Source organism: Quercus robur, chromosome 11 (assembly GCF_932294415.1).
Source record: "Quercus robur chromosome 11, dhQueRobu3.1, whole genome shotgun sequence".
Classification (NCBI taxonomy): Eukaryota; Viridiplantae; Streptophyta; class Magnoliopsida; order Fagales; family Fagaceae; genus Quercus; species Quercus robur.
The window spans coordinates 24337709-24362205 of NC_065544.1; the positions used below are offsets into that span (position 1 = coordinate 24337709).

Genomic DNA, 24497 nt, shown 5'->3' on the forward strand with positions numbered 1-24497 from the left:
GTAGGTTATAAATTATGCATGCAACATGCATTTATAAGGAAATGGTCAAATCTTTGGGAAAAAAATTGGCAAATGCCCTTTTTGAGCAAAAATTGTAGCATTTTGCCTCATTTTCCAAACTAATTAGAGAAATGCCCCTCTTTTATAACTCGATTTGAGATAAATCGAGTTTTTTTTTTTAAAAAAAATTGGAGCCCTATAGTGGCGATTTAAGGAGCCTATAGTGACGTTTTAAGGACCTATAGTGGCGTTTTGTAACTCAACCTCCATGAACTCAAGTTATAGGCAAATTTTTTTATTTTTTTTATTTTTACCTATAACTCGAGTTCATGGAGGTCGAGTTACAAAACGCCACTATAAGTCCTTAAAACGTCACTATAAGCTCCTTAAAAACGCCACTATAGGGCCTAACTCGATTTATCTCAAATTGAGTTTCAAAAGAATGACATTTCCCTAATTAGTTTGGGAAAGATGGCAAAACGCTACATAATTTGCGCAAAAAGGGCATTTGCCATTTTCTCCCAAATCTTTGATTGCAATTTACATAAAATCACTTCTCAGAAATTAAGGCCTACTGTTTATCTCCAAGTTGCCTCTTAAAAAATATTGATTATGCCCACTCTTGCCATAGACAAAACAAGATCTATTAAATTGATATTGTGAAGGGGTCCTTAGTTCCTATTGTTATTTTTATTCGAGTTTCCCTTTCCTTGAGGTCTATTATTATTTTTGAAAACTCTCTTTTTAGACTTCAATTGACCATTTCTAGGAAAATGATTTTTGGGCATATTATTATTGGCTGAAATAAGGTCTACCTTTGGGGTGAAATTACCATTGCTCTCCTGTGTCATGAGTGCATCTTATCCTCTAACCTCCTCCTCCACACGGATGTGTGTGATCAATGTCTCTAAAGATGTCTACTCTTTTTGTTTGTACTGCAAAGTCTTTTGAAACTCACTCCAAGATTGTGGGAGTTTATCAATTATGCCAGCTACCACCATATTATCTCCAATCTTTATGCCTTCGGATTTCAATTCTACCATGAGCATCTAGAAGTCTTGTGTCTGATCTACCACCAATTTCTCATCTACCATTTGGTAACAAAAACATCTATTAGCAGCATAAGGGCTTGTTGAGATCTCCAACAGTCTCATTTAGTTTCTCGTGTAGGCTCCATGTGTGGAATCTCCTTAAAATTGTTGGTGTAAACATAATAATAATGGAAATAACACAAAGATGAACTGAATAATACTTCCGAATATTTTTTATTTATTGGCACTCGCTCTCTTTAAGGAGATTTAATCCCTTGGTTGGCTAAAATTTATAAAACAAAACACGTCCTCCCTTCACCTTCATTTGCGCACGTATCTAGCCCAATATCCGAATCAATACATATTAGCCCATTAATCACCATAATTAAAAAGAATAAAAGAGTCTCTCTCCTTTTCAATGTGGGATTAAACGTTCCACTAATTCCTTATCTTCCATATTAACTCCCATATCTTTATATTTATATTGTCATATAAATCCATTTTAATTAATTAATATTAAAATGCTCCAACATATAGTTTTATAGAAGGATCTTTTCTGCTTAGATTTCAGTCACTACTTATATTGATTTTTGTTACTTTTAATTAACAAACTTATTAAGGACAACAATTGAAATAATTTAAAGAATTTATAATTTTAATTTTTTAAAAAATTAATATATAACACCTTGAAAATTATAGGCATTATATAAATTACTCAAATCTTTAATTAATAATATTTGTGTGTAACACTTGCCACGTAGAGAAAATAATCATTTAGTTTAACTATAATTATGTGGGTGTTAATTAGCTCAACTAGTAAAGTATACTCTCATCAATAAAAATTTAAGGTTCAAACCCCACTTACACCCAAAAAGTGATTGGTGTCTTAACCTGATGATTAGAATAGTAATCTTATATTCACAATGGATTAAATCATTTACATTGGTAAATCATAAAATAAAACAATAATTTATGCATCATGTTTTGAAGTTCAAACCCAATAAACCACTGAGTAGTTATTCAGTATTCTAAGAATACAATAACATGATGTTCTCCTATAAATAAAAGAATAAAATAAAATATAAATAAAAAATACGGTGTTCTATTATTTGATATAATAGTAAATTTCATTACTTAAATTCATGATAGATCAGTCATTCATATGAGAGAAGAGAGTCACATCATTTCTGACAGACCTAATAATTTTTATAATCGAAGAGTTTTATAACTCGATAGTATTATATTATCTCCTTTACAATGAGATTCAAAGTTTAAATCCCTCTCTCACTAGTAATATCAATTATAAAAAATAAAAAATAAAAGATAGATAACAAACCCCAAAAGGCCGACAAACCCCCCACCGAGTTCCATTCCTAAAACGCAAGCAATGCCATGCGATACTTCATACTTGAATGGCAAGTACTTTCTCTATTACGTTTGTGTATTAAACTTCTAGAAGTGACAAAAAAAGTACATGAATATTGGCTAGAAAGTCAGCCATGTCTGCAATTATTCACGTAAAGAATCCAACTATTGGTTTATCACGTCTTTTTTTTACTTTTTTTTTTTTTTTTTCCTTTCCCTGGAAGATTGCTTGCTTGATGGCAGAAGGTGGAAATCACAATTCACGACATGCATAAACAAGTACAATAACACCAGAATAATGCTTCATCTTCACATATATAATAATTAGTTTCGTTATTTAAATTGAACTTAGTTTAGGTCCAATGCTTTAGTACATTGGACTCGTGTCTAATTTTGGTCTTACATATCCTATGTATTGGAGTAAGTGGACTCAAGTTTTGTCCAATTAAATTTAAATTAGCGGTGGAATCCATTATTTCTAATTGAAAATTTTTCGTGCATGAACTTTTGACAAATAATTGCGTACATGAAACACGTGGTACCAGATACCATTTGAAGAGTTTCCACCACACCATTAAGAAAGTCATCTATACTCTCCAGGTCAAGGCAAGGGCCAAGGGAGCCCTTCACATAAGTTTGTTGATTAGTGTCCCTCTAGTAGAAGTAGAATTAATAATTAAAGAAGCACAATATAAATCTAAGGCTTTTCAATTGTTTTAATAAGTAGTAAGTAGTACTATAGTATTTCAATATGCCAAGAAAAGGGATGGCCTGCATTAGTGTGTCTCCCACCTTATTGGTGTCTATCAATTATAAAATTATGAATGATTGTTTTCACTAAAACTAGTTCAAATTTAGTTAATTAATTGATTCTACAGTTTTCATAATAATACTTAATTTATTGATAAGTTTCTGCAACAACTATCACATAATTCTTCTTAAAAAAAACTAGTAGATAGTTTAAACAATTATGTGCTAGTTACTGATTTTCAATTAAAAAGGTAAGGGAGGCAAATAAAGTGAGATAAAGAGTACTCACTACGCTATCCCTTTTAGTTAATATAAAGGGTTAAATGGGCTCAAATCTTGGTTGACGAGTATGCAAAATCCCATCTTTTGTTTGTACTCAACAGTCATTACATAGTGACATATATTTTTTCTCTATTTATGTTGTAGAGTTTAGGCTTCCATCTATGCATCCTCAGAAGCGCAATATTCACAAAATGACTACATGGAGCTGCTTTCTCTTCCTTGCTCTTGCGTGGTCTTTCATTATTATTGCAATAGCATTTGAGAAGCATGACAATCATTTGGCCATCATTCATGTCATCAGCGCTTTGCCTAACAACTTTGAACTGATAATGATTCAATGCACCTCACCACGTATAGATACAAACCTCGGAGAGTACACGCTCTACGTCGGTGATGATTACCAAAATGTTACACATAAGTCATTACATTACAGTGAAGCTCTATGGGAAAGATGGTTTGCTTCCTAGCATGTATTTCAGCCCCGTAGAGATGTGAGCCATGGGACAGTCTATTGGCTAGTAAAGCACAATGGATTCTTTCTTAGCTAGGATAATTCTAGTTGGGTGAGAAAAGAATCATGGCAAACTAAGACCGATTCTTGTATTGTTTTTTTATTTTATTTTATTTTATTTTATTTTTTTATACAGATTCTTGTATTGTTTTAAGATCATTGACAATGCACCAATTTGATTTTTTTTTTTTTTTCTTTTTGTTTGCAAATGTTTAGGTGGTTATTATGTATCAAGGTTTTTTTTTTATATACAATATTTGGGATGGGAAGATTTGACTCATGGATATTCCGTTAGAAACACTTGGAGGTACCAATTAAGCTACATGTAATGTAATTGACATTATAATCAAGTTTTAATAACACTTGGAATGAATTTGGTTGTTTTACCAGTCTTCTTTATTTTTGGTCTAATATTTTCTCATACTATCTCATACCACAACTTGCTATTTGTATGACTATTTTCTTAAATTTGTAGAAAGATAGCATTGCTCTAAATTCAGTGACTTAGGCTCGTTCTTGGTCTCAAACTTCTCTAGGGTAACCTTCTCCCTTGTCATACTGTCTTGGAAACTGCACCTTTGTGAGGGAATCCAGGATCTTGTTTAGGCTTTCTGGTCTCATGCCAAAACTAATTGAAATAATGAATTACATTCTTTCATGTTGATTAGGCATGGAGGCTTCCATTTGCGGAATGATAAACTCATGCAATTCCCATCACATTTCATGCTACTATAGATCTCTTGATCACTTAATCTCAATTCTCATGCTACCCATGGAAGTACTTCAGTCAATAGCATTGCTTACCCGTTGTTCAGTTGGTAATGATAGCTGGAAATGGTGCGCATGTTTATGCGCATATTTGCCTGAGTAACTTGGAAGGACAGCTAAGAAAATTGATTTGGAAGGAAAGCTAAGATAACATCTAGTCAAGGCATGGATTCTAGAACTCTCGAGAGTCAAGCGTGATTTTAAGTAAACCATCCAAAAAATTAAAAATTTAGACGGGGATCCAGAGAACCCGTTGTAATAAGATATTAGCACTAAAATGAGAACATGTTCGGCTGCAATAACATTACTCTTGCTATATAATAAGAGCAATTCAACATATACAGCTGGTACAACTACGCCCAAAAATTCTATAAAAAAAGCGTCACTGATGCGGAAAAATGGGATCAGTGAGTAATCTTTGACATATCATATAGTTTGATGTTTATCAAAAAACATAAGCTGTTCACATAGCAGCAATGCAAGGCACATCATCCAGCATGCATTTCTAGGGGTGTAAACTTGACAAAGATATCAAGTGAACATGGATTCTCATTCGTAAACCATTCAAGACAGACCCCCCAGGCTGGCACCTCCTAAGTAGTACCAGCTACCAATTGCTGCACATCCCGTGAAGTGGCAAGCTCCTGCAACATAATACAATAATGCAGCAAGCTATTGCAGATAGCCAGAAGATAAGCAAAGCACCATCTTGCAGATAGCCAGAAGATAAGCAAAGCCCTAAATAGAAACCAAAACCCAATCTTTACATATTAAACTAACCAATCCTTAAACCTCCAAAATAAGGTTTCCTCAGCTTAGGTTAATTTTTCAAAATTATTTTACCTATGCTGGCCTGAACCCTGGAGGGCCTGGACTTTAAACAGGAAAGCCTGATTTAAGGTACCCAGAAATATATATTTCTAAAAAAACCAAACTCCTCACTTAATAACATTAAAAAAGTATTTCAAAATGCCCAAGCTTTACCACAACAAGGCTATTTTTTGGTCTCTTAAAGGCCCATTTTATGCATTGTTGGATAGCTTTAAAAGGGAATAAAAAAAACCATGTTTGTGTACCATAATGACAACCCTGATGACACTAAAAAACACTATAAAAAGGACCATAGGCCTCCTAACATCCAATAGTTAAAAGTGCAAGTGTGCAACTCACATCCAATTAAGAGTTACAGCTCAAACATGTATCTTACTATGGACTTTGTCCTCAACCAGCCCATGAAAAGTTAAAATCCTAATATTTCCAAAGACATTACAGCACCATAACTCAAGGGATCTGTCCACTTCCCTCTCTAGTTTGCTCAATAAACCCAAAGACAATACACATCCTCAAGGCAATTTCCCTATATTCACTCTCAAACTCAAAACAGGTTGTAGCTCAACTGGCAGCTGCTGGTGTTTCCTACAGAGCGATCCAAGGTTCAAATCCCCCTCCCCCAACAATCGAATTATCGAAAACAAAAACGAAAACTCAAAACAGTCCAATTAATGAATTGGACCCAACCCTCTTGCCCATTCGCTATGTTGTTCACATGCACATGCTCACCCATCCATTTATCAACACAACCATAACCTTCAATTTCACATTCCATAAACCCAAATTAACAAAACCCAGTTCCGTTAACAATTAAACGACCACAAAAATAATAATAATAAAATAAAAAAAATAAAAGTGAGATTTCCTTAACCCCGCAGTGGGGTTTTGGAAGAAACAAATTTTCCTCCTAATCGTACTCTTTATTTTATATATTCCTGATTTAAACTTATAACCTCAGCCCTTACATAAACCCCACCTTAGATTTGTACTAAAATTTGTTGGCAATTACCTCTAAATCCCTAGCTTCGCCGAAAGGGCGCGGTGGCGGTGAGGAGCTTCTCCAAAAATTTGATGCTAACCACGGAAACCGCTTGATTAGGGAGGGAAGACGAGAGCGGAGGAGTGGGCGAGTGTGGGAAGAAAAGCAGCAAAGTTACATGATGACATGGACAAAATTAGGCTGCAAATATTAAATAGTTGCTAACCCGATGCCCATGATAGTTCAACAAAAGTTATATATTTTCACTTTCCTTAGGTAAAATCACTTCAAAATAAATTAAAATTTAGAAATAATTACAGTAAATCCACCTAGTAAACCCATCTGTGGTATGACCCATTTTCACTTTGCCTACTTGTGATTTAAAACTTTATACTTTGCCCACCTAAGGTTAATTCCATTAGCCTTCCGTAACCCGTATCTCTGTTTGCCATTAGAAAAACACATTTTTAGGCAAAAACAAATATAACAAGAATCAAAAAGCTAGGGTTTGAATTTTTTTGAAAGAGCTTGGATTATGGGGTTTGAATGTTGGCATGTTCATGGACTCAACTTGATATATGTGGCCAACACCTTAATTGCCGATACAATATTTCCATGTGCAAAATGTTTGGAAACCATTGTAATCAAGAAAAGATACGATTCCCTAGAGAGGACGAAAATAACTTGGTACAAAATTATCTTGTAGATACATTGCATCCAAAGAGAAGAAGAACTCTTGAGTTCAAAGGCATGGGAAGTTGAATCAAAACAAGAAGAACATTCTCTTTCACTTTCCCAGCATTCATCTCCCTCACAATCTAATCAAGAATAAACCCCACTTAAGAAATCTGCTGATTCCATCTCAGGCTCAGATATTTTACATTCTATACAATCTCAAATATTTTACTATCTCTCTATGCAAACTCACTACTCTTTCATGATCACTCTCCCTCTCTTTGCTCAAATATTTTACATTTCTTCACGAAAATAAGATCAAAGCGACTACTCAAGCCTTTCCTGATGGGTCGATCTCTTTGCTCCAGACGAACCCAATGACGATCAAGCATGGCTCTGCAATCCAAGTCAAACTCACTTACTCCATGTTCGTTTCCCAAGAAAGCCAAATGGAAAACGAAAATTATGAATCTAAAATAGGTTGTGGGAAGAAGGGATGAGTGAGACAGAGAGAGAAATCAAAGATTGACAGAGAGATGCGAGTGAGATAGAGAAATGATGAACGAAATGTGTTGGCCTGTCCATTTGACCTTGTTTTGATACACATCTTGTTTCTCTACAAAATCCCCCTCTTTCATCTTGTTTTTTTGAGTTTTTTTTGTTTTTAGAGGAGAGAGACAAAAAGGTGAAGATAAAATACATTTTTACCCCTGATTTTAACAGAGGTGGGTAACAGATTGGAGTTTAGGTGGGCAAAGTGTAAAGTTTTAAACCACGGATAGGCAAAGTGAAAAAGGGTCATACCACAGGTGGATTTACTGTAATTATCCCTAAAATTAAAATTCAAAACTGTTAGAAATGGACCCAACTCATAAACTATGACCCATGGATCATTTACATAGGTGATAAGTGAGTTTAAACTTTAAATTTTCTCATTTAAATTTTAAATGGATAGTGGAGTAATTTAGACGTTTGTTTAGATACTATTTATTTTGTTGAAACTGAAAACTTATTGTTAAAAGTACTGTAAATAAATGTAAATGTTAGTTGAAACAGTATAGTGGGCCCATGAATAATACCAAAAAGTGCAGTAGGGCCCGTGAATAGTAGCAAAAATAAGTTGAAATCCTAGATTTAAGTTTTTTATTTAATATTTTGATATTATTTCTAGATTTTCTACAAGATTTCTTCCTTTAATAACTCTTTTTTTTTTCTTTGAAAAAATCCCTCCTATAACAATTCAGTATGTGTGTAATAAGGGGAAAATTATTAGGTACTCTCAGAGTACCATAAATACGTAGTCCTCCCTCTCACATGAATGGTGGGTTTCACCATAAATTTAATTAGTGGGACCCAGCATTCATATGTGTGGTAGGCATTTTGTGATTTTGGGTTGGACTGCCTCTTACTATGTTGGGCCCAAGTCTTCTGGATAAGGGAGTTGGGACCAGTCCAATTGCAGCTCACTTTGATCCGACTTGCGCACAAACTATGCCCTGTTTGCAGAAATTTTAGTCACATGCCTATGGCAAGCGGAGTTGCTACAGGAGAGTTATGGCAGATGAATGAAGTAAAACAATGATAAAAGAAACACAAAACTGTTAGGCAAAATAAGTAAGAGATCCTTAATTAAAACAGGGAAAAAGAACACATTAAAGGTGAAATTGCAAAGATGAAAGAAGAAACAATAGCAATAAGTGGTAAAATCAAAGAAGGAAAAGATCAGTTTACCGTGTTTAGTTGTGTTATGGGACCAAGGCCAAGGAGGAAACCACTTCCCGAATGTGGGTAACCTCATAGGAGGATTCTACCGTAGAAATTATCCACATTGAGGGAACGGACCTGAATGGCTTGTGCCCAGGCAAGTTCTTTATACTCAATAGAGGGTAGGCTTTTAGAGGGAGAGAAGGGATTAGCCTATTGGTGCATGTCTGCCATTCTACACTCCCTATTTCTTTTCTTTCTCTTTTCTCTCCGTTTTGTTACTTTGATTCTTTCCCACTCTTTTCTTTCTTTCTTAATGCTTGCTCATGTGGTGTTATGGTGATGGTGGTGCTGTGATTCTCTTTTAGAGGTTGCTCTTATTGTAGTCCTCTCACTGTGCACAGCAAGGACCCTTTATATATTGTCTGTCGTGACTGGTTTTTACCATTTTAGCCTTTAACTATTTTTGTCTAGTTTAGGGTGTTCTTCCTGACCACCCACTAATTTGTCAGCTGTCCAGCCACCACCACTTACTTGTATTGACTGTGCCACTCCTCATTACCAAACAAAGACTATTTTGTTTGCTTGCACACCAGGCATTCTCTCTTGCTATCCCTCATAGCATGCACTTAGTGATTCCAACTCATCCTTCCTTTTTTTGGGTGGCATGTCATCCCAATAGAACATCACCCCCAAAAGAATACGAGCGGGAACCCCAGAATAGGCTTTCCCTTCTCCCCACTGCTAACCATAACCTCTCTTACCCCTGACCCATGACCCAACACTCCTGTATCAGTTGGGTAAAAGTTGATAGTGCTTGGGCCTTACGCGTGCTCCACTTCCTGTGTACGCCAAAAGCTTGTCCGCTGCTCATGTATTTGCCATGGTTTAGAGGCTCATCTGTGCATTCTACTGCTCATCCTTGACCTCTTATGGCGTGAACTATTTTCTGATTTTCCATTCTTTATTGGCTTGCTCCTTTCAAGGGCTAAGCCTTACTTGATTGTGGGTTATCCCCCTTTCAGTCCATTCTTTATTCCTTTCGTAATCTTGTTGTCATTCTTACCATACCACTCTGTTGTTTCTACTGTGATATTATTTGACTCATGCTTGCTAGGCTTCTTTTGGGCCCGCTGCCTGTTCTTCTCTCAATGACCCAATATGGTCATTGGATTTATACTCATGCTACTTTGGGCTTTTCTTGATCCATTACATTGCTTGTGGGCTCCTTTGTCCCATTTCTTTCTTCTTAGGCATCCTTGACCCATTTGCTTTCCTTGGGCATCCTTGGCCCATTTTCTAATTTTGCATTCTCATGGGTTTTTACTAACTCTTTTGGGCTTCATTGGCCCAATTACATTATCTTTCATCCTTGGGACTCATGAGCTTTCCATCAACCCCTTACTTTCTTACTTCATTACTTCGGGCTTGCTATGGCCCATTCAAACTTTTCTACATCACATAATGTCCATGGGTTTACTACTTCTCTCTCTGGGCTCCTTTAGGCCCATTTGCTCCCATTTATTTACTTTATGGCTTATAATTCATTGTTGCTGTCATTCAGGCTTAATGTTTTTCTGTCAATCTACTAACTCTTCTCTACTCATATTGTTGGGCTTCTTCCTGCTACTGGGCTTCCAAAATGAGCATCAGGAATGTGAGATGAGAGAGTACTCATTTATGATACTCCGGGAGTACACAATAATTTCCCGTAATAAGGAAATCACACTCACCTAAAAGATCAAAATCTCTAATAACATTAACTACTTACTAGAACAAGTCTAGTTATATGCCCTTATAAAGCCATAGAAACATATGCAATCTATCTAACATGATCTTATATTGCTTAAACCTTTGCTCAATATTATATATATATATATATATATATATATATATAAAAGTAGGAGCTTTAGTTAAATATTCTACTGTAAACTTTTTTGATGTGAGGCATTCTTGGAAAAAGAAATAGAATTCTATTTATTTAGCCTTCCACCTCATCAAGACCTTGATAAAGTGTTAATCAAGTTCGAGTGTCATGTGTTAATGGTCTAAATACATTTATTTTCTTGTATTAAGTATGTGTGGGGGGCAAGGGTCAGGGTTCAAGTTTCCAGAAGGGAGTTTCACACACATATACACTTAAATTAGGTTAGAGTAGAAATTCTATCTTGTATATAAATAAATAAAAAATGTATCTATAGATAGTGCACTAATTATTATTTATATAAAATTGTTATTTTTATAAATTTTATATAATAAAATATTTATTTAGAATAATTATTATAAAGAAAAAGAATTTATTTGAAATATAAATATCTTTCTCATACTTTGGCAACAATTGAAATAAAAACCATCAAAATGAAATAACAAATGCAATCCAGAATACAAACATTAATTATTCACTTAAATTTGAAAATTTTGTGAACTTTCTAAAGTAATATGTTCATATTTTTATATATTAATGTTAAAAATTTACATTTTTGAACTCCTTTTAATATTATACATAGGGAAAAACTTAGATACAGTTACTTAGGTTCCTCTCTTATATTTTAAACACCAGTCTAATTAATAAATTCAGCAAACGGACGTTACCTTTCTCTATTTTCTTTCTTTTCTTTATGTTTTTCCTTCCTTACCTATGAGAAAACCAAATCCATTCAACTCTCCGACTAACCCATCAAAAGTATAAATCTCAATAGATGAAATTTAACTTTATTTAAAACTACAATCCCTCAACAATCTCAACTTCTCTTTGTTTCTTTCTTTTTTATTTTCCTCCATTCTCACGGGAACCAACCAAAATTCCAAACTAAATTTTCATTTGGAGATAAACTGGCCTGAGATGCAAGAAACTCAAAAGGAAAATCCCAAATTCATAAAAATCCAGAGAGATTGAAAGAGGTTAAGAGACCTTCAATGGTAACCAAATGACAAATATTTAAGGAGTGAGGAGCCAAACTTGCACTCAAAATTACCTATGCATGTATGATTTTTCTCGGAGAAAAAAGAAAAAGAAAGAAACAACAACTACAAGGAAAAAATTTTGAGAGAGAAAGTTGTAGAGGGAAAAAGTATGGATTGCTAGTAAGCCATAAAAAATGAGAGGATTTTGAAGAAAAAGAGAAGGCGAAAAAGGCTTAAGAATTATTAAACTGAAGCCTTCTCAGATTTAGTGTCAAATAGGTCTGAATTGAAGAAGCTTTCTTAGATCTGTAACTTGAAGAATTTGTTTCCTTTCTCGCGGGCTAGAAAAAGAAGGAGAAAAAAAAACAAAAGGAGATGGGTCTTGTAAGTTGTAACATCTGTTTGCTGAGTTAACTAATTAGATAGGTGTCTAAAACATAAGAGGGGAACCTAAGTAATTGTAGCTAAGGAAATGTACCTAAGTTTTTCCCTTATATATATATGTGTGTGTGTGTGTAATCAACACTTTTGTAACCTAAATTTATTCTATGTGTTCATTATTTAAAGGTGGTGCACCAGTTATTTATGAAAAATGAAAATTTATGGTCATTTTGATAAGAATTATATTAAAATACAACTAATTTGCAATATAACATTCTACAAAAGCAAAATTAATAACACTCAATAAAAAAAAGGCGAAAACCACATTTTCATCCCTACATTTTCACGCAATTCTCGCTTTGGTCCCTATCTTTTACTCCCTATCCTTAAAAACATGTCTCGTTTTAGTCCTTTCCGTTAGTGCCCTAATGGCAAAGTCCTAGTTGGCAGACAAAAGTATTAAAATAATAATAATAATTTTATTTTGGCATTAAAAAATGCCACGTCAGCATCTAAATTAAAATTTTTAATTTATTAATTTTAACTAAATAAAAAAATAAAAAACAAAATGATCTAAAGAACACAAACCCGAAATTTAAAAAAAAAATAAAAAAAATAAAAAAAACACTTAGATCTGAAAATGCGGAGGCACCAAATCCATGGATAAGAACAATGGGAAACCCTTCTCCTTGCACCACATAATGTAAAGCCCACAGTTTTCATGACCAAAAGATAATAGAAACATGAACAGGATTGAAAAACAAAAAATGGGTATGCAACAAAACAACCATTCTGACAAAGAAGTCTTAGAGACAATAAATCAAACACCTAAAATGCATAACAAAAAAAACAAAAAAAACAATCTCATAGATCAAAACCCAGAAACCAAAAACGAATAAAAAGCATGTAGAAAAGTGATGTGGGGTGAAAGGATAATTCTCGTCCATCCAATACTGGAGGTCTCTGATCTAGAGAGTGCAAACCTTGTCAGCACTAGTGGGCTGGGCTTGGGCTTGAGTCTGGTGGTGGAGGTGGTGCTATACCAGTGCCTGAAGGGCGCACATTTAAGGTGGGGCTTGAACCACCGCACAGGGCTGGGCTTGTGGTGGCATCATCATGTAGGGTTGTTGTGGGTATGGGTGTGGGTGTGGGTATTGTGGATTCCGGAGTGTTTTGTGGTGTGGGTTGTTGCTAGGTTGTGGGGGTGGTTTGGTGATGGTGGTGTGGTGGTGGGTCTGCCTCTCTCCAACTCTCTCAACTCTCACTGTGTCTCACCCTTTCTTTTGCTTTGATTTCTGAATCTCAGCTCTATTGGGGTTTGATATTTTGTTGATTTTGTTAGGGTGTTCATGTGTTGTTCTATAGGCTTAGATTCCTGTTAATAGTTCAGGAAAGATTGTTTTGAGCTTGGAATATTGATCTTGTTCTTATTTAATTCCTTGTTCATGTTTATTCTGATGTGGATTTTATGTTTAATTTTGTGATCTTATTTTTTGAGTTAATTGTGATTTTTGGTTTTCAATTTTGAGATCTTAAGTTTGGGTTGGTGTTCTTGTTCAAGATACTTTTGGATCTTACTTCATGTGAATTTTGATTTTGATTTTTTTTTTTTTGTTAAGTTAAAATTAATAAATTAATTTTTTAAATTTAGATGCTGATGTGGCATTTTTTTAATGCCAAATAACATTTTTTTTATTTTAATGGCCACGTCAGCTTTTAGTGTACCAACAGTGCACTTCGTTTGCCACGTGTGCATTTTTCATCTCTAATGTAACAACAAGAACAAAAACGAGACACGTTTTTCAAGATATGGAGTAAAAGCGGTGAAATTAAAAAATAGGGACCAAAGTGGGAATCACGTGGAAATGTAGGGACGAAAATGTGGTTTTTGCCTAAAAAATATACAACAAGATAATAATAATTGTACAATTTTTTTAAATAATTCGATAATAGGAGTGTGCATGACTCGGGTTAGGTTGGGTTGAGTTGAAGGGTTTTTTTTTTTTTTAATCCAACCCAAGTATGTCGGGTTGAAAATTTCCCAACTTGTCACATATTTAAAAATCCATCACATATATCGAGTTGGGTTAGTAGGTTGTGCTTAAAGGTTTCTTTCATTTTCTTTTAAATAATTGGACTTTCATCAACTATATAATTAATGTTTTAAATAATTTATTACAATTCATATACAAATTTCTACATTCTCAAAACACCAAAGTAAATCAAACCAAAAAAATATAATAATTAACATCAAAATATATATATATATATATATATAATAATTATATATGTGTGTGTGGGGTGAGTGGTGTCAAGTTAGGTTAAATGAGTTAAAAAACTATTAACTCAAATTTAATTTAACCCGAAACTTAAATAAAATTTCAACCCAACATAACCCACTAAAACCAAGCCGAGGGATCAATTTTGCCAAGTTGGTGGATTTTTATCAAAACCCCTAGTAAGGAGTAAGTGCCAACCATTTTAGTGGAAATGATTAAAAATCTTTCAACTCAAAAAATAATAAATGATGCAAATTTTTGATAAAACTAAATAGCTTATGACGTGCATTATACTTTTGAGTTGATTTCTCAAGTATTAAACTATCATACTTTCACCCAAAAAAAAAAAAAAAAAAAAAAAAAAGCCTCTTATCATACAAAAACATTATTGCATCACTTTATTCTCTAGCCAGGTGCCTCATCCTCATCCCCTCATCAATTTCTATGAACTGAAACACTGGTCCCACACGGCATTTCATACTATCTCAACAATTAGCGAACTCCCAAATAAGGAAAAGATACTAACAATTCCGACCCATTCCGATCATATATATCACTCTTAGATCTCCTTTTCTCTCAACCCCATCAAAATAGTAACACACACACACATATATCTTCCTCTCTTTCCATGAATCTCTTTCTCAATTCTCATTAATATCTCTCTCTTTCATATTGATGATTTATGCATAAGATGTAATTTGAGATGAGATGATCCGTTAGAACCAAAGCTTATGAAAGAGGCCATGGAGTTTGAGAGGATGAGGCAATTATTGCTCCTATGGTGTAGAATTCAAAGCATCCGTGTGGCCCTCGTGGGAGGCAACCACACTGCCGCCAGGTTTTGCACACGCTAGAATCCATTTCCCTCTTAACCGTTTTGTCTATCTCTCTCTCTTTGTTCTTTCTTTGCCCAATTAGCAAATCAAGTTGTTTTTTGTTCACAAAGATCCGATCTTGTGGTTTTATAAGAACACCCTTTTGTTTGTTTTTGGAGAATTCGAGCGCAAAAAAGATGAAGCATTTGCATGGTGGAAGAATGGGTTTGAATTCCAATACCCTTTGGGTCATTAGGCTTCCTCCTTCAATGGTTTTGTGCATTCTATCAAGGTCACTGTTTTTGGCTTTGGTTATTATTCTCACATTGCCTTGTATTTTCAGAGGTCCTGAATCTAACAATGGTTCAGAGGACTTGAATTTGCTTTTCCGAGATCTGGCTAGTGAAGACCTTTTAAGAAAGGGAGATAAAGCTCTCATTTTGAGCTCCGGAATTGTGAGAATGGTTCATCATTACAATGCGAGTTATGTGATGGATTCTGATTTGGAGGGACAAAGGTCCATCCCAGATGAGACATTTGATTTTGTGTTCACATTCACATCATCAAGTTTTGGGGACACTCTTAAAGTTGTGAATCGTGTTATGAAGATTGGAGGCATTTTGGCCATTCTATTGAACAATAAACCCCCCAGTCCAAATGGGTTTCGAAAACAATCTAATTATAGGATTTTGCACTCTTGGCGCTATAATAATTCAACCATCATGGTATTCAGGAAAGTTATTCCTTTCAATGAACAGCGGCAACTTTGCAAGTCAAATGCAATGAACTTCATACAAGGGGGGCTTGAAGGTGTGTTGCTAGAGCCACCTAGAAGGACTCGATGGAGATCAACTCGGTACAAGAAGAAAATCAAGTTCCTTCCTGACTTGTTGGGTGATAATTTGGAAAGTTATAAGCGGAGAGTTTTCATTGTTGTGGGTTTGCCTGAGAAGAATGTGGCTTTTATTGAATGGTTTCAGCAGAATTATCCTAAGAGGAACCAAGATTTTGAGGTTTACAATTTTGTGCTGGTGCCTAATAAAGAAGATCCTCGTCGGCTGCGTGTTGATTTTCCGGATTGGTTAATGAATAATGTGACGGAAGAAGTGTTTGTTGTGATGAAGGCAGACGCAGAAGTGGTGGAGAAGATGATAAAGAGAAGGACAATCTGTTTGGTGGATGAATTGTTTTTGGAGTGTAAGAACCACTGGTGGCGGCAGAATAGGGAGAGATATGAAAGCAAGAGGCCTTATTGGGAGTGTGTGGCTTTGTATGGAAGGCTTTTGGATGAGGGGGTTGCTGTACACCAATGGTGGGGGGTTAGAGACTTAAGAATTTAAGCGTGGGAGATGAGATTGATAGGCCTTAATAGCAAGGTCTGACAATGGTTTATTAGATAATATAAGAATAAGAGTTCATGGGTTATTGGGTTATTGTTCTTTATTGTGTTTGATATATCATATACGTATTAGTATATTTTATTCAGTGTCAAGTGTGAGTGAATCTGTGAGTTCGCATGAGGTTTCTATGGAGTGTTTTGACTCTTGTTGAGTTCTCTTTACTTTCTGGAATAACTTTCAGATATGTTATTTTTATGGCAGATTTGTCTTCTGTCCTTTGTTTAATCCGACAAGATATTTTAGGCCCACTGTGTCTTTTTTCCTGGCTTTCTCACTCTCTCCTTTCAAATCTATAAGAAAATGGGCTCATTGACATTGCCAGCAGACACGAAGAAAGTTATCTTGATCTTCATATATTTCATTTTTCCTTTACCTTCCTTTTGGAAAGTACTAAATTGGACGCTTTCTTAGCTTGTAAATTGATGAAAAATGCTTGCATGCCACAGCCATTAGAAATGATGATGATAATTTTGTCGTACTAAAACACAGTGAATTGAAGTTGCATGATACAATTAGAAACTTGGCATCCCTCCACTAAATCATGATGATTGACGATCTTTAGGCCAGCAAGAAGAGTCTTTGTTGCACTAGTAAATGTACCTAGTTTGTCATTGCCTCATTAGACTGGAGCTGGTACCATTTCTACTTTCTAGAAAGGGAAAAAAAGATCTCCCCAAAAATAATAATAATAAATCTATAAACTTCTCAAAAAATAATTAAGGAATTAAAGTTTTTTTTTTTTGGTGCATAAGCATTCGCCCATTAACAAGTAGTCCCCAACCAAGCCGCTTCCGCCATATTTTCAACTACTGCAGGATTTCAACTACCTTAATGCAGGGTGACTCAAAATGAATGGTCTAAGACCCCAAATACAAGAAAGCCCAAATATAATATATTATACTTATTTGTTTTATTGTATTGCAAAAAAATAATACTATAATAAAAAATAAAAGTCTCTCACTTAGAAATTTTTTTTTAAAAGACATTTTTTATTAGTTGATAGAATGTCTTATACATCTGTTTTGTGATGTAAAAATTTTAATTAAGACCTGACATGGCAAAATGGGCGGGGCAGGGCGGGGTCAGGTTGGGTCAAACGGGTCACAATTTAAAAACGGGTCATTTTGAGCTGGTTAAAAATAGGTTCGAGTCAATCGGGTTGCGGGTTGGGTCAAGTTGACCCATATTTTTCACATGAATTTTTTTTTTTTTTTTGAAAACAACATGTATTTGCCATTTAGAAAGTTATGTAATAAATTACTTGATGTAAAATGCATTACTTTGAATTCACCTCTTATATCAAGAATGAATTCAGTTAAACTTATTAATACTTATTCAATAATTTTAAAATTATACAAATCCTAACATTGCTATCTAAAACAAAATAACACAAAGATAAGTAAAACAAATATACAAGTTTTATTTCTACACAATATCAACATCCCAAAACATAAAACAAAATTACAAATGACCTATTGGATAACTCATTTGATAAAGAATAAAAACATATAAGAAATTTACCATCTTGAAAATTAATTTTATAATCTATTATCAATTGTGGTTGAAACTCTATTTCAATTTGAGATATACATTAAAGTTTGATTGCTTACTTATTTATACATGATCTTTTTTATGAATATCATATCAGTATTAAGTAACACATACTTTAGAAAATATCAAAATTTATTTTGAAAAGCCGTTTATTTTGGACATAAATTGTTAAAAAAATAGGTCTAAGCATTCATAATTTATGCTAATTTGATACTTTGACTTCACTATTTTCACACTTGTGAATGTTTCTCACACATGTCTACAATTTTAAATCTATGTTTTTAACTCTATAGATTATCTTGGTATGTACTTTGTTATTTGATATCTAAAAATCTTTACTCATTACAAAATGCTCAACCACATGCATTTATCTTTTAATTAATTTGCATGCAGTTATGTAAATATATCAACTGTTTCCTTAAAGCTCACAATAAACAATTAAGCCAATATTTTCTTAATTTTACTATTTTTTTACCCAAAAAAAAAAGTTTTTAAAAAATGGTTCGGGTTCGGTTCGGGTCAGGTCGACCCACAAAAAAACACAGTTTGGGTCACGGATCAACCCGTTTTTGCTTCGAATCAAAAAAATCGGGTTCAGGTCAAGTATTTTTTAGGTCAGGTCGGGTCGAGCCAGAAAATTCTGACCCGTTTTGCCATGTCTTAAGACCCAAAAATTTGATAAATAAAAATTATTTTTAAAATGCTATACTCTTTTTGAATTTTAATATGTTTATGGTAGTAGTAATTTTTTTAATTTTTCATAATTTTTACTATTTTTATCTCTCTCTATGAAAATTAAAATTAGAATTAATAATTTTTGAGACAAATTCTTATTAAAATTTATTGTTCAATAACTGAAGTCCAACATTGACAAGACAAATAGTGACCATCTACAATACGATATTTATTCAGATACTAATTGTTTCGAAATTTTTATAATTAAAAATTGTAAAATATATTTTATAAATATATGAAAATAATTCAATTAATGTATTAAATCATATAAAAAGGTGATTCTAAATACACACACACACACATATATATATATATATATATATAAAGGTTGATTCTTTTTTTTTTTCCTGATTCATGTATCATTTATAAAATATTAAGTAATAATGTATTTTACATTTGCATTTGACCCCAAAATGTGTTGAGATGGCCCTAGACTAGACACTTTTTTTCTTTTTTTTTGGCAGATTGTGAATTTGTGCAAGTTTTGAAAAGAATTTATTTGAAGTTGAATTGGGGTATTCAATAGAAATGACACATTTTAGAATTTTCAATTTTTAAAACTTTTTATTTTATATTTAAAATGCTTTACGCACATAAAAAGTCTTCATAGCGGTGTGACCATATTTTGCATGAAATGCATTTAGCATGTCAATATCATAGTTAGATCATGATCATAGTGATATTAATATAAAGAAACCAATTTAATCGATGCTAAAGTTGTTAAAAAAATAAATATCAAAATTAATAGTTTTGCAAAGAAGTGTTCAACAAGTACTACCATTGGGATATTGGAAAAAATTAATAACTTTTCATAAAATGCCTCAATTTAAATTTTTGTCTTAGATTTCAAAATGTGTTAAATGCTGGTAAGGTGCCAGATGTTTACTTTTTCATTGACTGTAATTTAGGACAATCCGAGGGACTTGGTTATATTAAGTTCTTTGATGATATGCCAGAAAAGAATTTGATCTAGTCATTTATAGTGGCTGGTACATCTATAAGCCCTTACTAAGCAAACAAAAGGATGATGGTGCTTGGGAATCTGCATAAAGACATAACCAAAGATGATCTTCATGAGGTTTTTTAAGTATTTGGTAAAATAGAGCTGGTACAATTGCGCAAAGATGAAAATGAAAGGCACATGATTTTTTCAGCTTTGAATCACCCGCCAGATCTAACGTGATTTTTAAATCAAAGAGGGCCTGGGTCTACTTCAAATGGTTTGCACGGACATATCTGTCAGCTGTTAACAATGTAATGATATTTGACTTCTTAACAAGTTTTAATCCCCCAATTTCTCAGTCTGATTAAGAGGATGAGATAAATTTGGAAACTGATTCTTATAATGTAAATCACTACTTGATACTACTAAATTATATGTTAAGAGGAGAATTTCTATCCGATTGTCCTTCAATTTTAATTTTTTATCATTAATTCCAACTTCAAATTTTACTTTTTATCATTTCGACTTTTTTTTTTTCTTTTTTTTTGCTCCTCTCAAGTAATCTCAGTCAGATTGCTAAGCCTATTTCATTTGTTTCTAGCTTATATCAATATTAAAGAAATTACGAAGCATACCAACTGACTGTTTGATTAATTGAAAATGAAAGTTTGAAAAGTGAGAAATAGTTCAATTAAATTACTAACTTTTTGCCCATTATTCCATTTTTACAAACTTATTTCTTACAAGGCCGCCTCAAACGAAACATATTAATTATGTTATTTATGTAGCCTTATTTGAAACCCAAGCCTTCGAGAGTCGAGTTTTAATGTAAAGAATTCAACTCTTTGAAAATTAAGTTCCACTAGGAACTTAAATAATAATAATAATAATCATCATCTTAACTTAGGTTTTTCTCCGAGGAAGTTGAGTCTCTGAAACTCGAGTTGCCTTTTGAAACTTTGAGAGTCAGAGTTCCAAATGAGGCTACATAATTAATATGCTTCATTTGAGGCCATATAAATAATTCTAAAAAAAAATTATCATTAAATATTAATCACAAAGAAATATCAATTGAATTCAACCAAACTCACTTAATTCCATCCATCCATTTGTCCAATAAGCATGCTAGGGAACTAGCTCCTTCCATCCCTTCGTCTCGCCACAACACAAGATGTGATATAAGCTGTCAATACCTCACTTGAATTAATCAAATTATTTATTTGATATTTAAAGCCTCACTTCACTAATTGAGGCCAGTTCCTCATGAACTTCGTTAGTTAGGCAAAGGTCCTTCCCCCTCCTAGTAGTCAATCTGTTTTCTTGGGGAGAAAGATTTAAAGCTTGTTTGGATTACATGGAAACTGAGTGATATCACTCAATTTCCATCATCCATCATCCAAATTTCGTGGGACCCACAACTAAGTGAGTGTTTGGCTTGATTTTCTAATCTTGTTTCCATCACTCAAAACTCAAATTTTGAGTTTTGAGTGATGGAAATTGAAAACAGGTTTGCGGTGTTTTCAAAATATGGAATATGAGTTACAGGGGCAAAGTTGTAAAAAAACCAATTTGGTGGGACCCATTCTCTTGAGTTGTCTCTATCAAGTCAGACCCACTCCACCAACGGCTTTTTTTTCTCTCTCTTCTTCTTCTTCTTTCTTTCTTCACATCTCTTTCTCTGAACTAGTGCTTCTTTCTTTTTTTGGGAACCTGAACATAACACACACTTAACTCAAATCTAAAGCCAATTGCACATATAGTATACAAAATTTACATCGGTACCAATGTCTCAAACCCATAAACACACGGGTACCAATCAAACACAGATCACAAACCCATAATCATGTTCATCATAAATCTACCCATAAACACAAACCCACAACCATGTTCATCATAAATCTACCCAGAAACACATCGATACTGATCAAACACAAAAGCACAGACCCATAAACATAAACCCACAAATTAAACACAAACCCACAACCATGTTCATCATAAATCTACCCAGAAACACATTAGTACCGATCAAACACAGAAACACAGACCCATAAACATAAACCCACAAATTAAACACAAACACAGACGCATAAGTCTACAAAAAATTTCCCCCAACACAAACAAAACCCAGAAGTAAGAAGTTTACCAAACCCTTAAACGAGAGAGCGCGAGGCCGCCGGTCTAGGGAGAGAGAAAGACTGAAAACAGGTCTTCAGTTCTTGTGGGTTGTTGCGGGTTTGTTTGCTATTTGTAGCCTATGGGTTTGATTGCTGTGGTGAGGAGAACTTAAGGAAAAATCAAGTTTCTTTCTCATTTCTTTGTTCATTCTGATTTAAGGAATGTGAGAGAGAGAAGTGGTGGATTTAGTGAGTGAAAGAGAGGAGAGGAGTAGAGAAGAGGGGCGAAATTTTTTGGTCTCAAGGGAGAGTAAAGGCAGAGAAGTGAAGAGAGGAAAAAAGAAAAAGAAGAGGAGAAGGAACTTATGCGGGTAGGTAACTATCCGTGACCTAGTACAGTAAATGGGTCCCACCATTATTGCAAAATTTTGAGTTACATAGAACAAGAAATGAAACCAAACAAGTTTTATTTTGAGTGAGTGAAAAAATAGAGTTTGAGTGATGAGTGATGAGTGATGGGTGATGAAAACTAAGTGATAAGTGATAAGTGATCATTTTTTTTAACCAAACAAGCCCTTACTCTTGTTTACTTCAAACGTAGCCCATAGGTGTCAAGGGGTTGTAGAGGCTACTTCCAGAGAGAATTATGGCGAGGAGACCTTATGAACAAAAAATGAGCATTCTAGTGGCTTTTGCCACTAATGATCAATGTTTACAAGAGCTACATATTTCAATGTCTTACAATGTTCAAGAAACATTCTTGTCAAAAGGATTTTGTAGGAGGCTCAGACACCTAAAAAACATCCCTGAAAGACAAATAAAAATTGGGGCAAAAGCAATTGTGCACGTGCACATTTTAAGCTAATTACTCATACTTCTTAAGGAGAAGTAAACTTTGTATACACTTCATATATTAATTTCTTAGAAAAATGGTTTATGATTATACATTAGTTAGCTCAAGTTTGTTGGGAATTACCATGTTTATAGTTATTAATTGAGTTATGGTTTAGTGAGAGTAGGCAACTGTTGGTATATGAATTGCATTTGGATGGTATTAGGGTTGTCCAAGACCTAACTAGAAATTGCCAAAGTAACAAAACTAAACTATCTGTCGCCCAATCCAAAGCTCTACTAGCTGACAATGGGTCTTTGCCTCCAAGAACCAATGCTAGCAAGTCTAGTTGTGGGTTTCCTTCTCCAAAACCAGAGCCACTCAACTCGACCAACGAGATACATAAATTTTGGCCATATCACAATCAAATCTAGTGAGTTCTAGCTAGATCCAGCAAGATCCCAACCAAATTTGGTGAGATCTTGATTAGATTCGGCAAGATCTAGCCAAATCCTAGCTAGATATGAGGAAATCTCACCCAGTTCTGACAAGATCTAGCCAAATTTGGCGACTCTCCACCACCGCATCTCTTTGTCAATTTCAATCGAACCGAAAAATGTCTCATCCGAGCCCGACCTAACTCGACTTATTGATGTTGGCGATCAGTAGCGAGTCTCTCCACTTGCTACCTAATGTGAGTGGGTTAGGTCCGGTTTGAGTCCAAAACCAACCCAACTTGTGGACACCCCTAGATTGTATCATGTTTGTATGGAGGAAGATGGACTTTCTCCATCCAAACTAGGGCTATCCAGAGACCTGGCCAACCTGACCCACCCGCCGTCGCTGATTGATCCGACTTCTCCGGCGGTCAGAGCTAGGTTTGTTCCTCCAAAACCCAAGTTTGGCGGGTCGGATGTCGGTTTTCCTTCTCAAGAATCCAATCAAACCGATCCAACCAACCCACAAGATTTCCGACGATATTTGGTAGATCTGGTGAGATCTAGACCATTTTCGTCAAGATCTCGGCGAGATTTCGCTAGATCTAGCCAAAATCTTTGGACGGATTTTCATTGTTTTCAAGCCGGATTTTCACCATTTTCACGCCAATTTTTGCCATTTTCTAGATTTTTGACCCCGACCGACCCGCTTGCTGCCTGTCGATGGTTTGATCCACCCGATTTGATTACTCCGACGGTCAACGGTAGGTGCATTTTTTGCCACCCAATTCTAGTGGGTCGGTTCTGGGTTAGGCACAAACCCAACCCATGGACAGCCCCTAATCCAAACATACAATAAATCTTTCTTTTTTTCTCTTAAAATATCTAGCACTTATCACTTCACTCGATATGTATTGATAAAAGATAAATTATGCACAAATGGTCTTCTACAAAATAGTAAAATGATCATTTTTCTCCCAGAAGTTAAAAGTTTGTGTTTGTCCAAGTTTCTAAACGTGAATTTTGTAGTAGTTTATTCAAATTATAGACACGCCCTTTCTTCAATAAAGCCAAGCATTCGTAAGAGGAAATAATCCTCTCAAGTCATTAACTCTATATTATCTAGAAGCCAATAGAGCATTACTTCCCACTTCTGGATTGCTTAATAAAAACATATTTAACAAAAATATTTTTCCTTCAGAAAAAGAAA

General features: G+C 34.4%; 1 protein-coding gene and 1 long non-coding RNA gene across 2 annotated transcripts; one reads left to right on the forward strand and one right to left on the reverse strand.

The window, feature by feature from the left end:
* Positions 1-4947: 4947 nt before the first annotated feature.
* On the reverse strand, positions 4948-6712 carry LOC126705886 (uncharacterized). The gene is made up of 2 exons (XR_007648448.1): positions 6548-6712; positions 4948-5351 (listed from the first exon to the last, which is right to left on the reverse strand). It is a non-coding gene; the product is annotated as an uncharacterized LOC126705886 (long non-coding RNA).
* Positions 6713-15472: 8760 nt separating this feature from the next.
* On the forward strand, positions 15473-16615 carry LOC126704872 (uncharacterized). The gene has a single exon (XM_050403865.1). The coding sequence runs from the start codon at positions 15473-15475 to the stop codon at positions 16613-16615; it is 1143 nt and encodes a 380-aa protein (XP_050259822.1).
* Positions 16616-24497: the final 7882 nt, after the last annotated feature.

Coding starts and splice junctions, on each gene's coding strand:
- LOC126704872 (XM_050403865.1), top strand. CDS start 15,473: ATGAAGCATTTGCATGGTGGAAGAATGGGTTTGAATTCCAATACCCTT.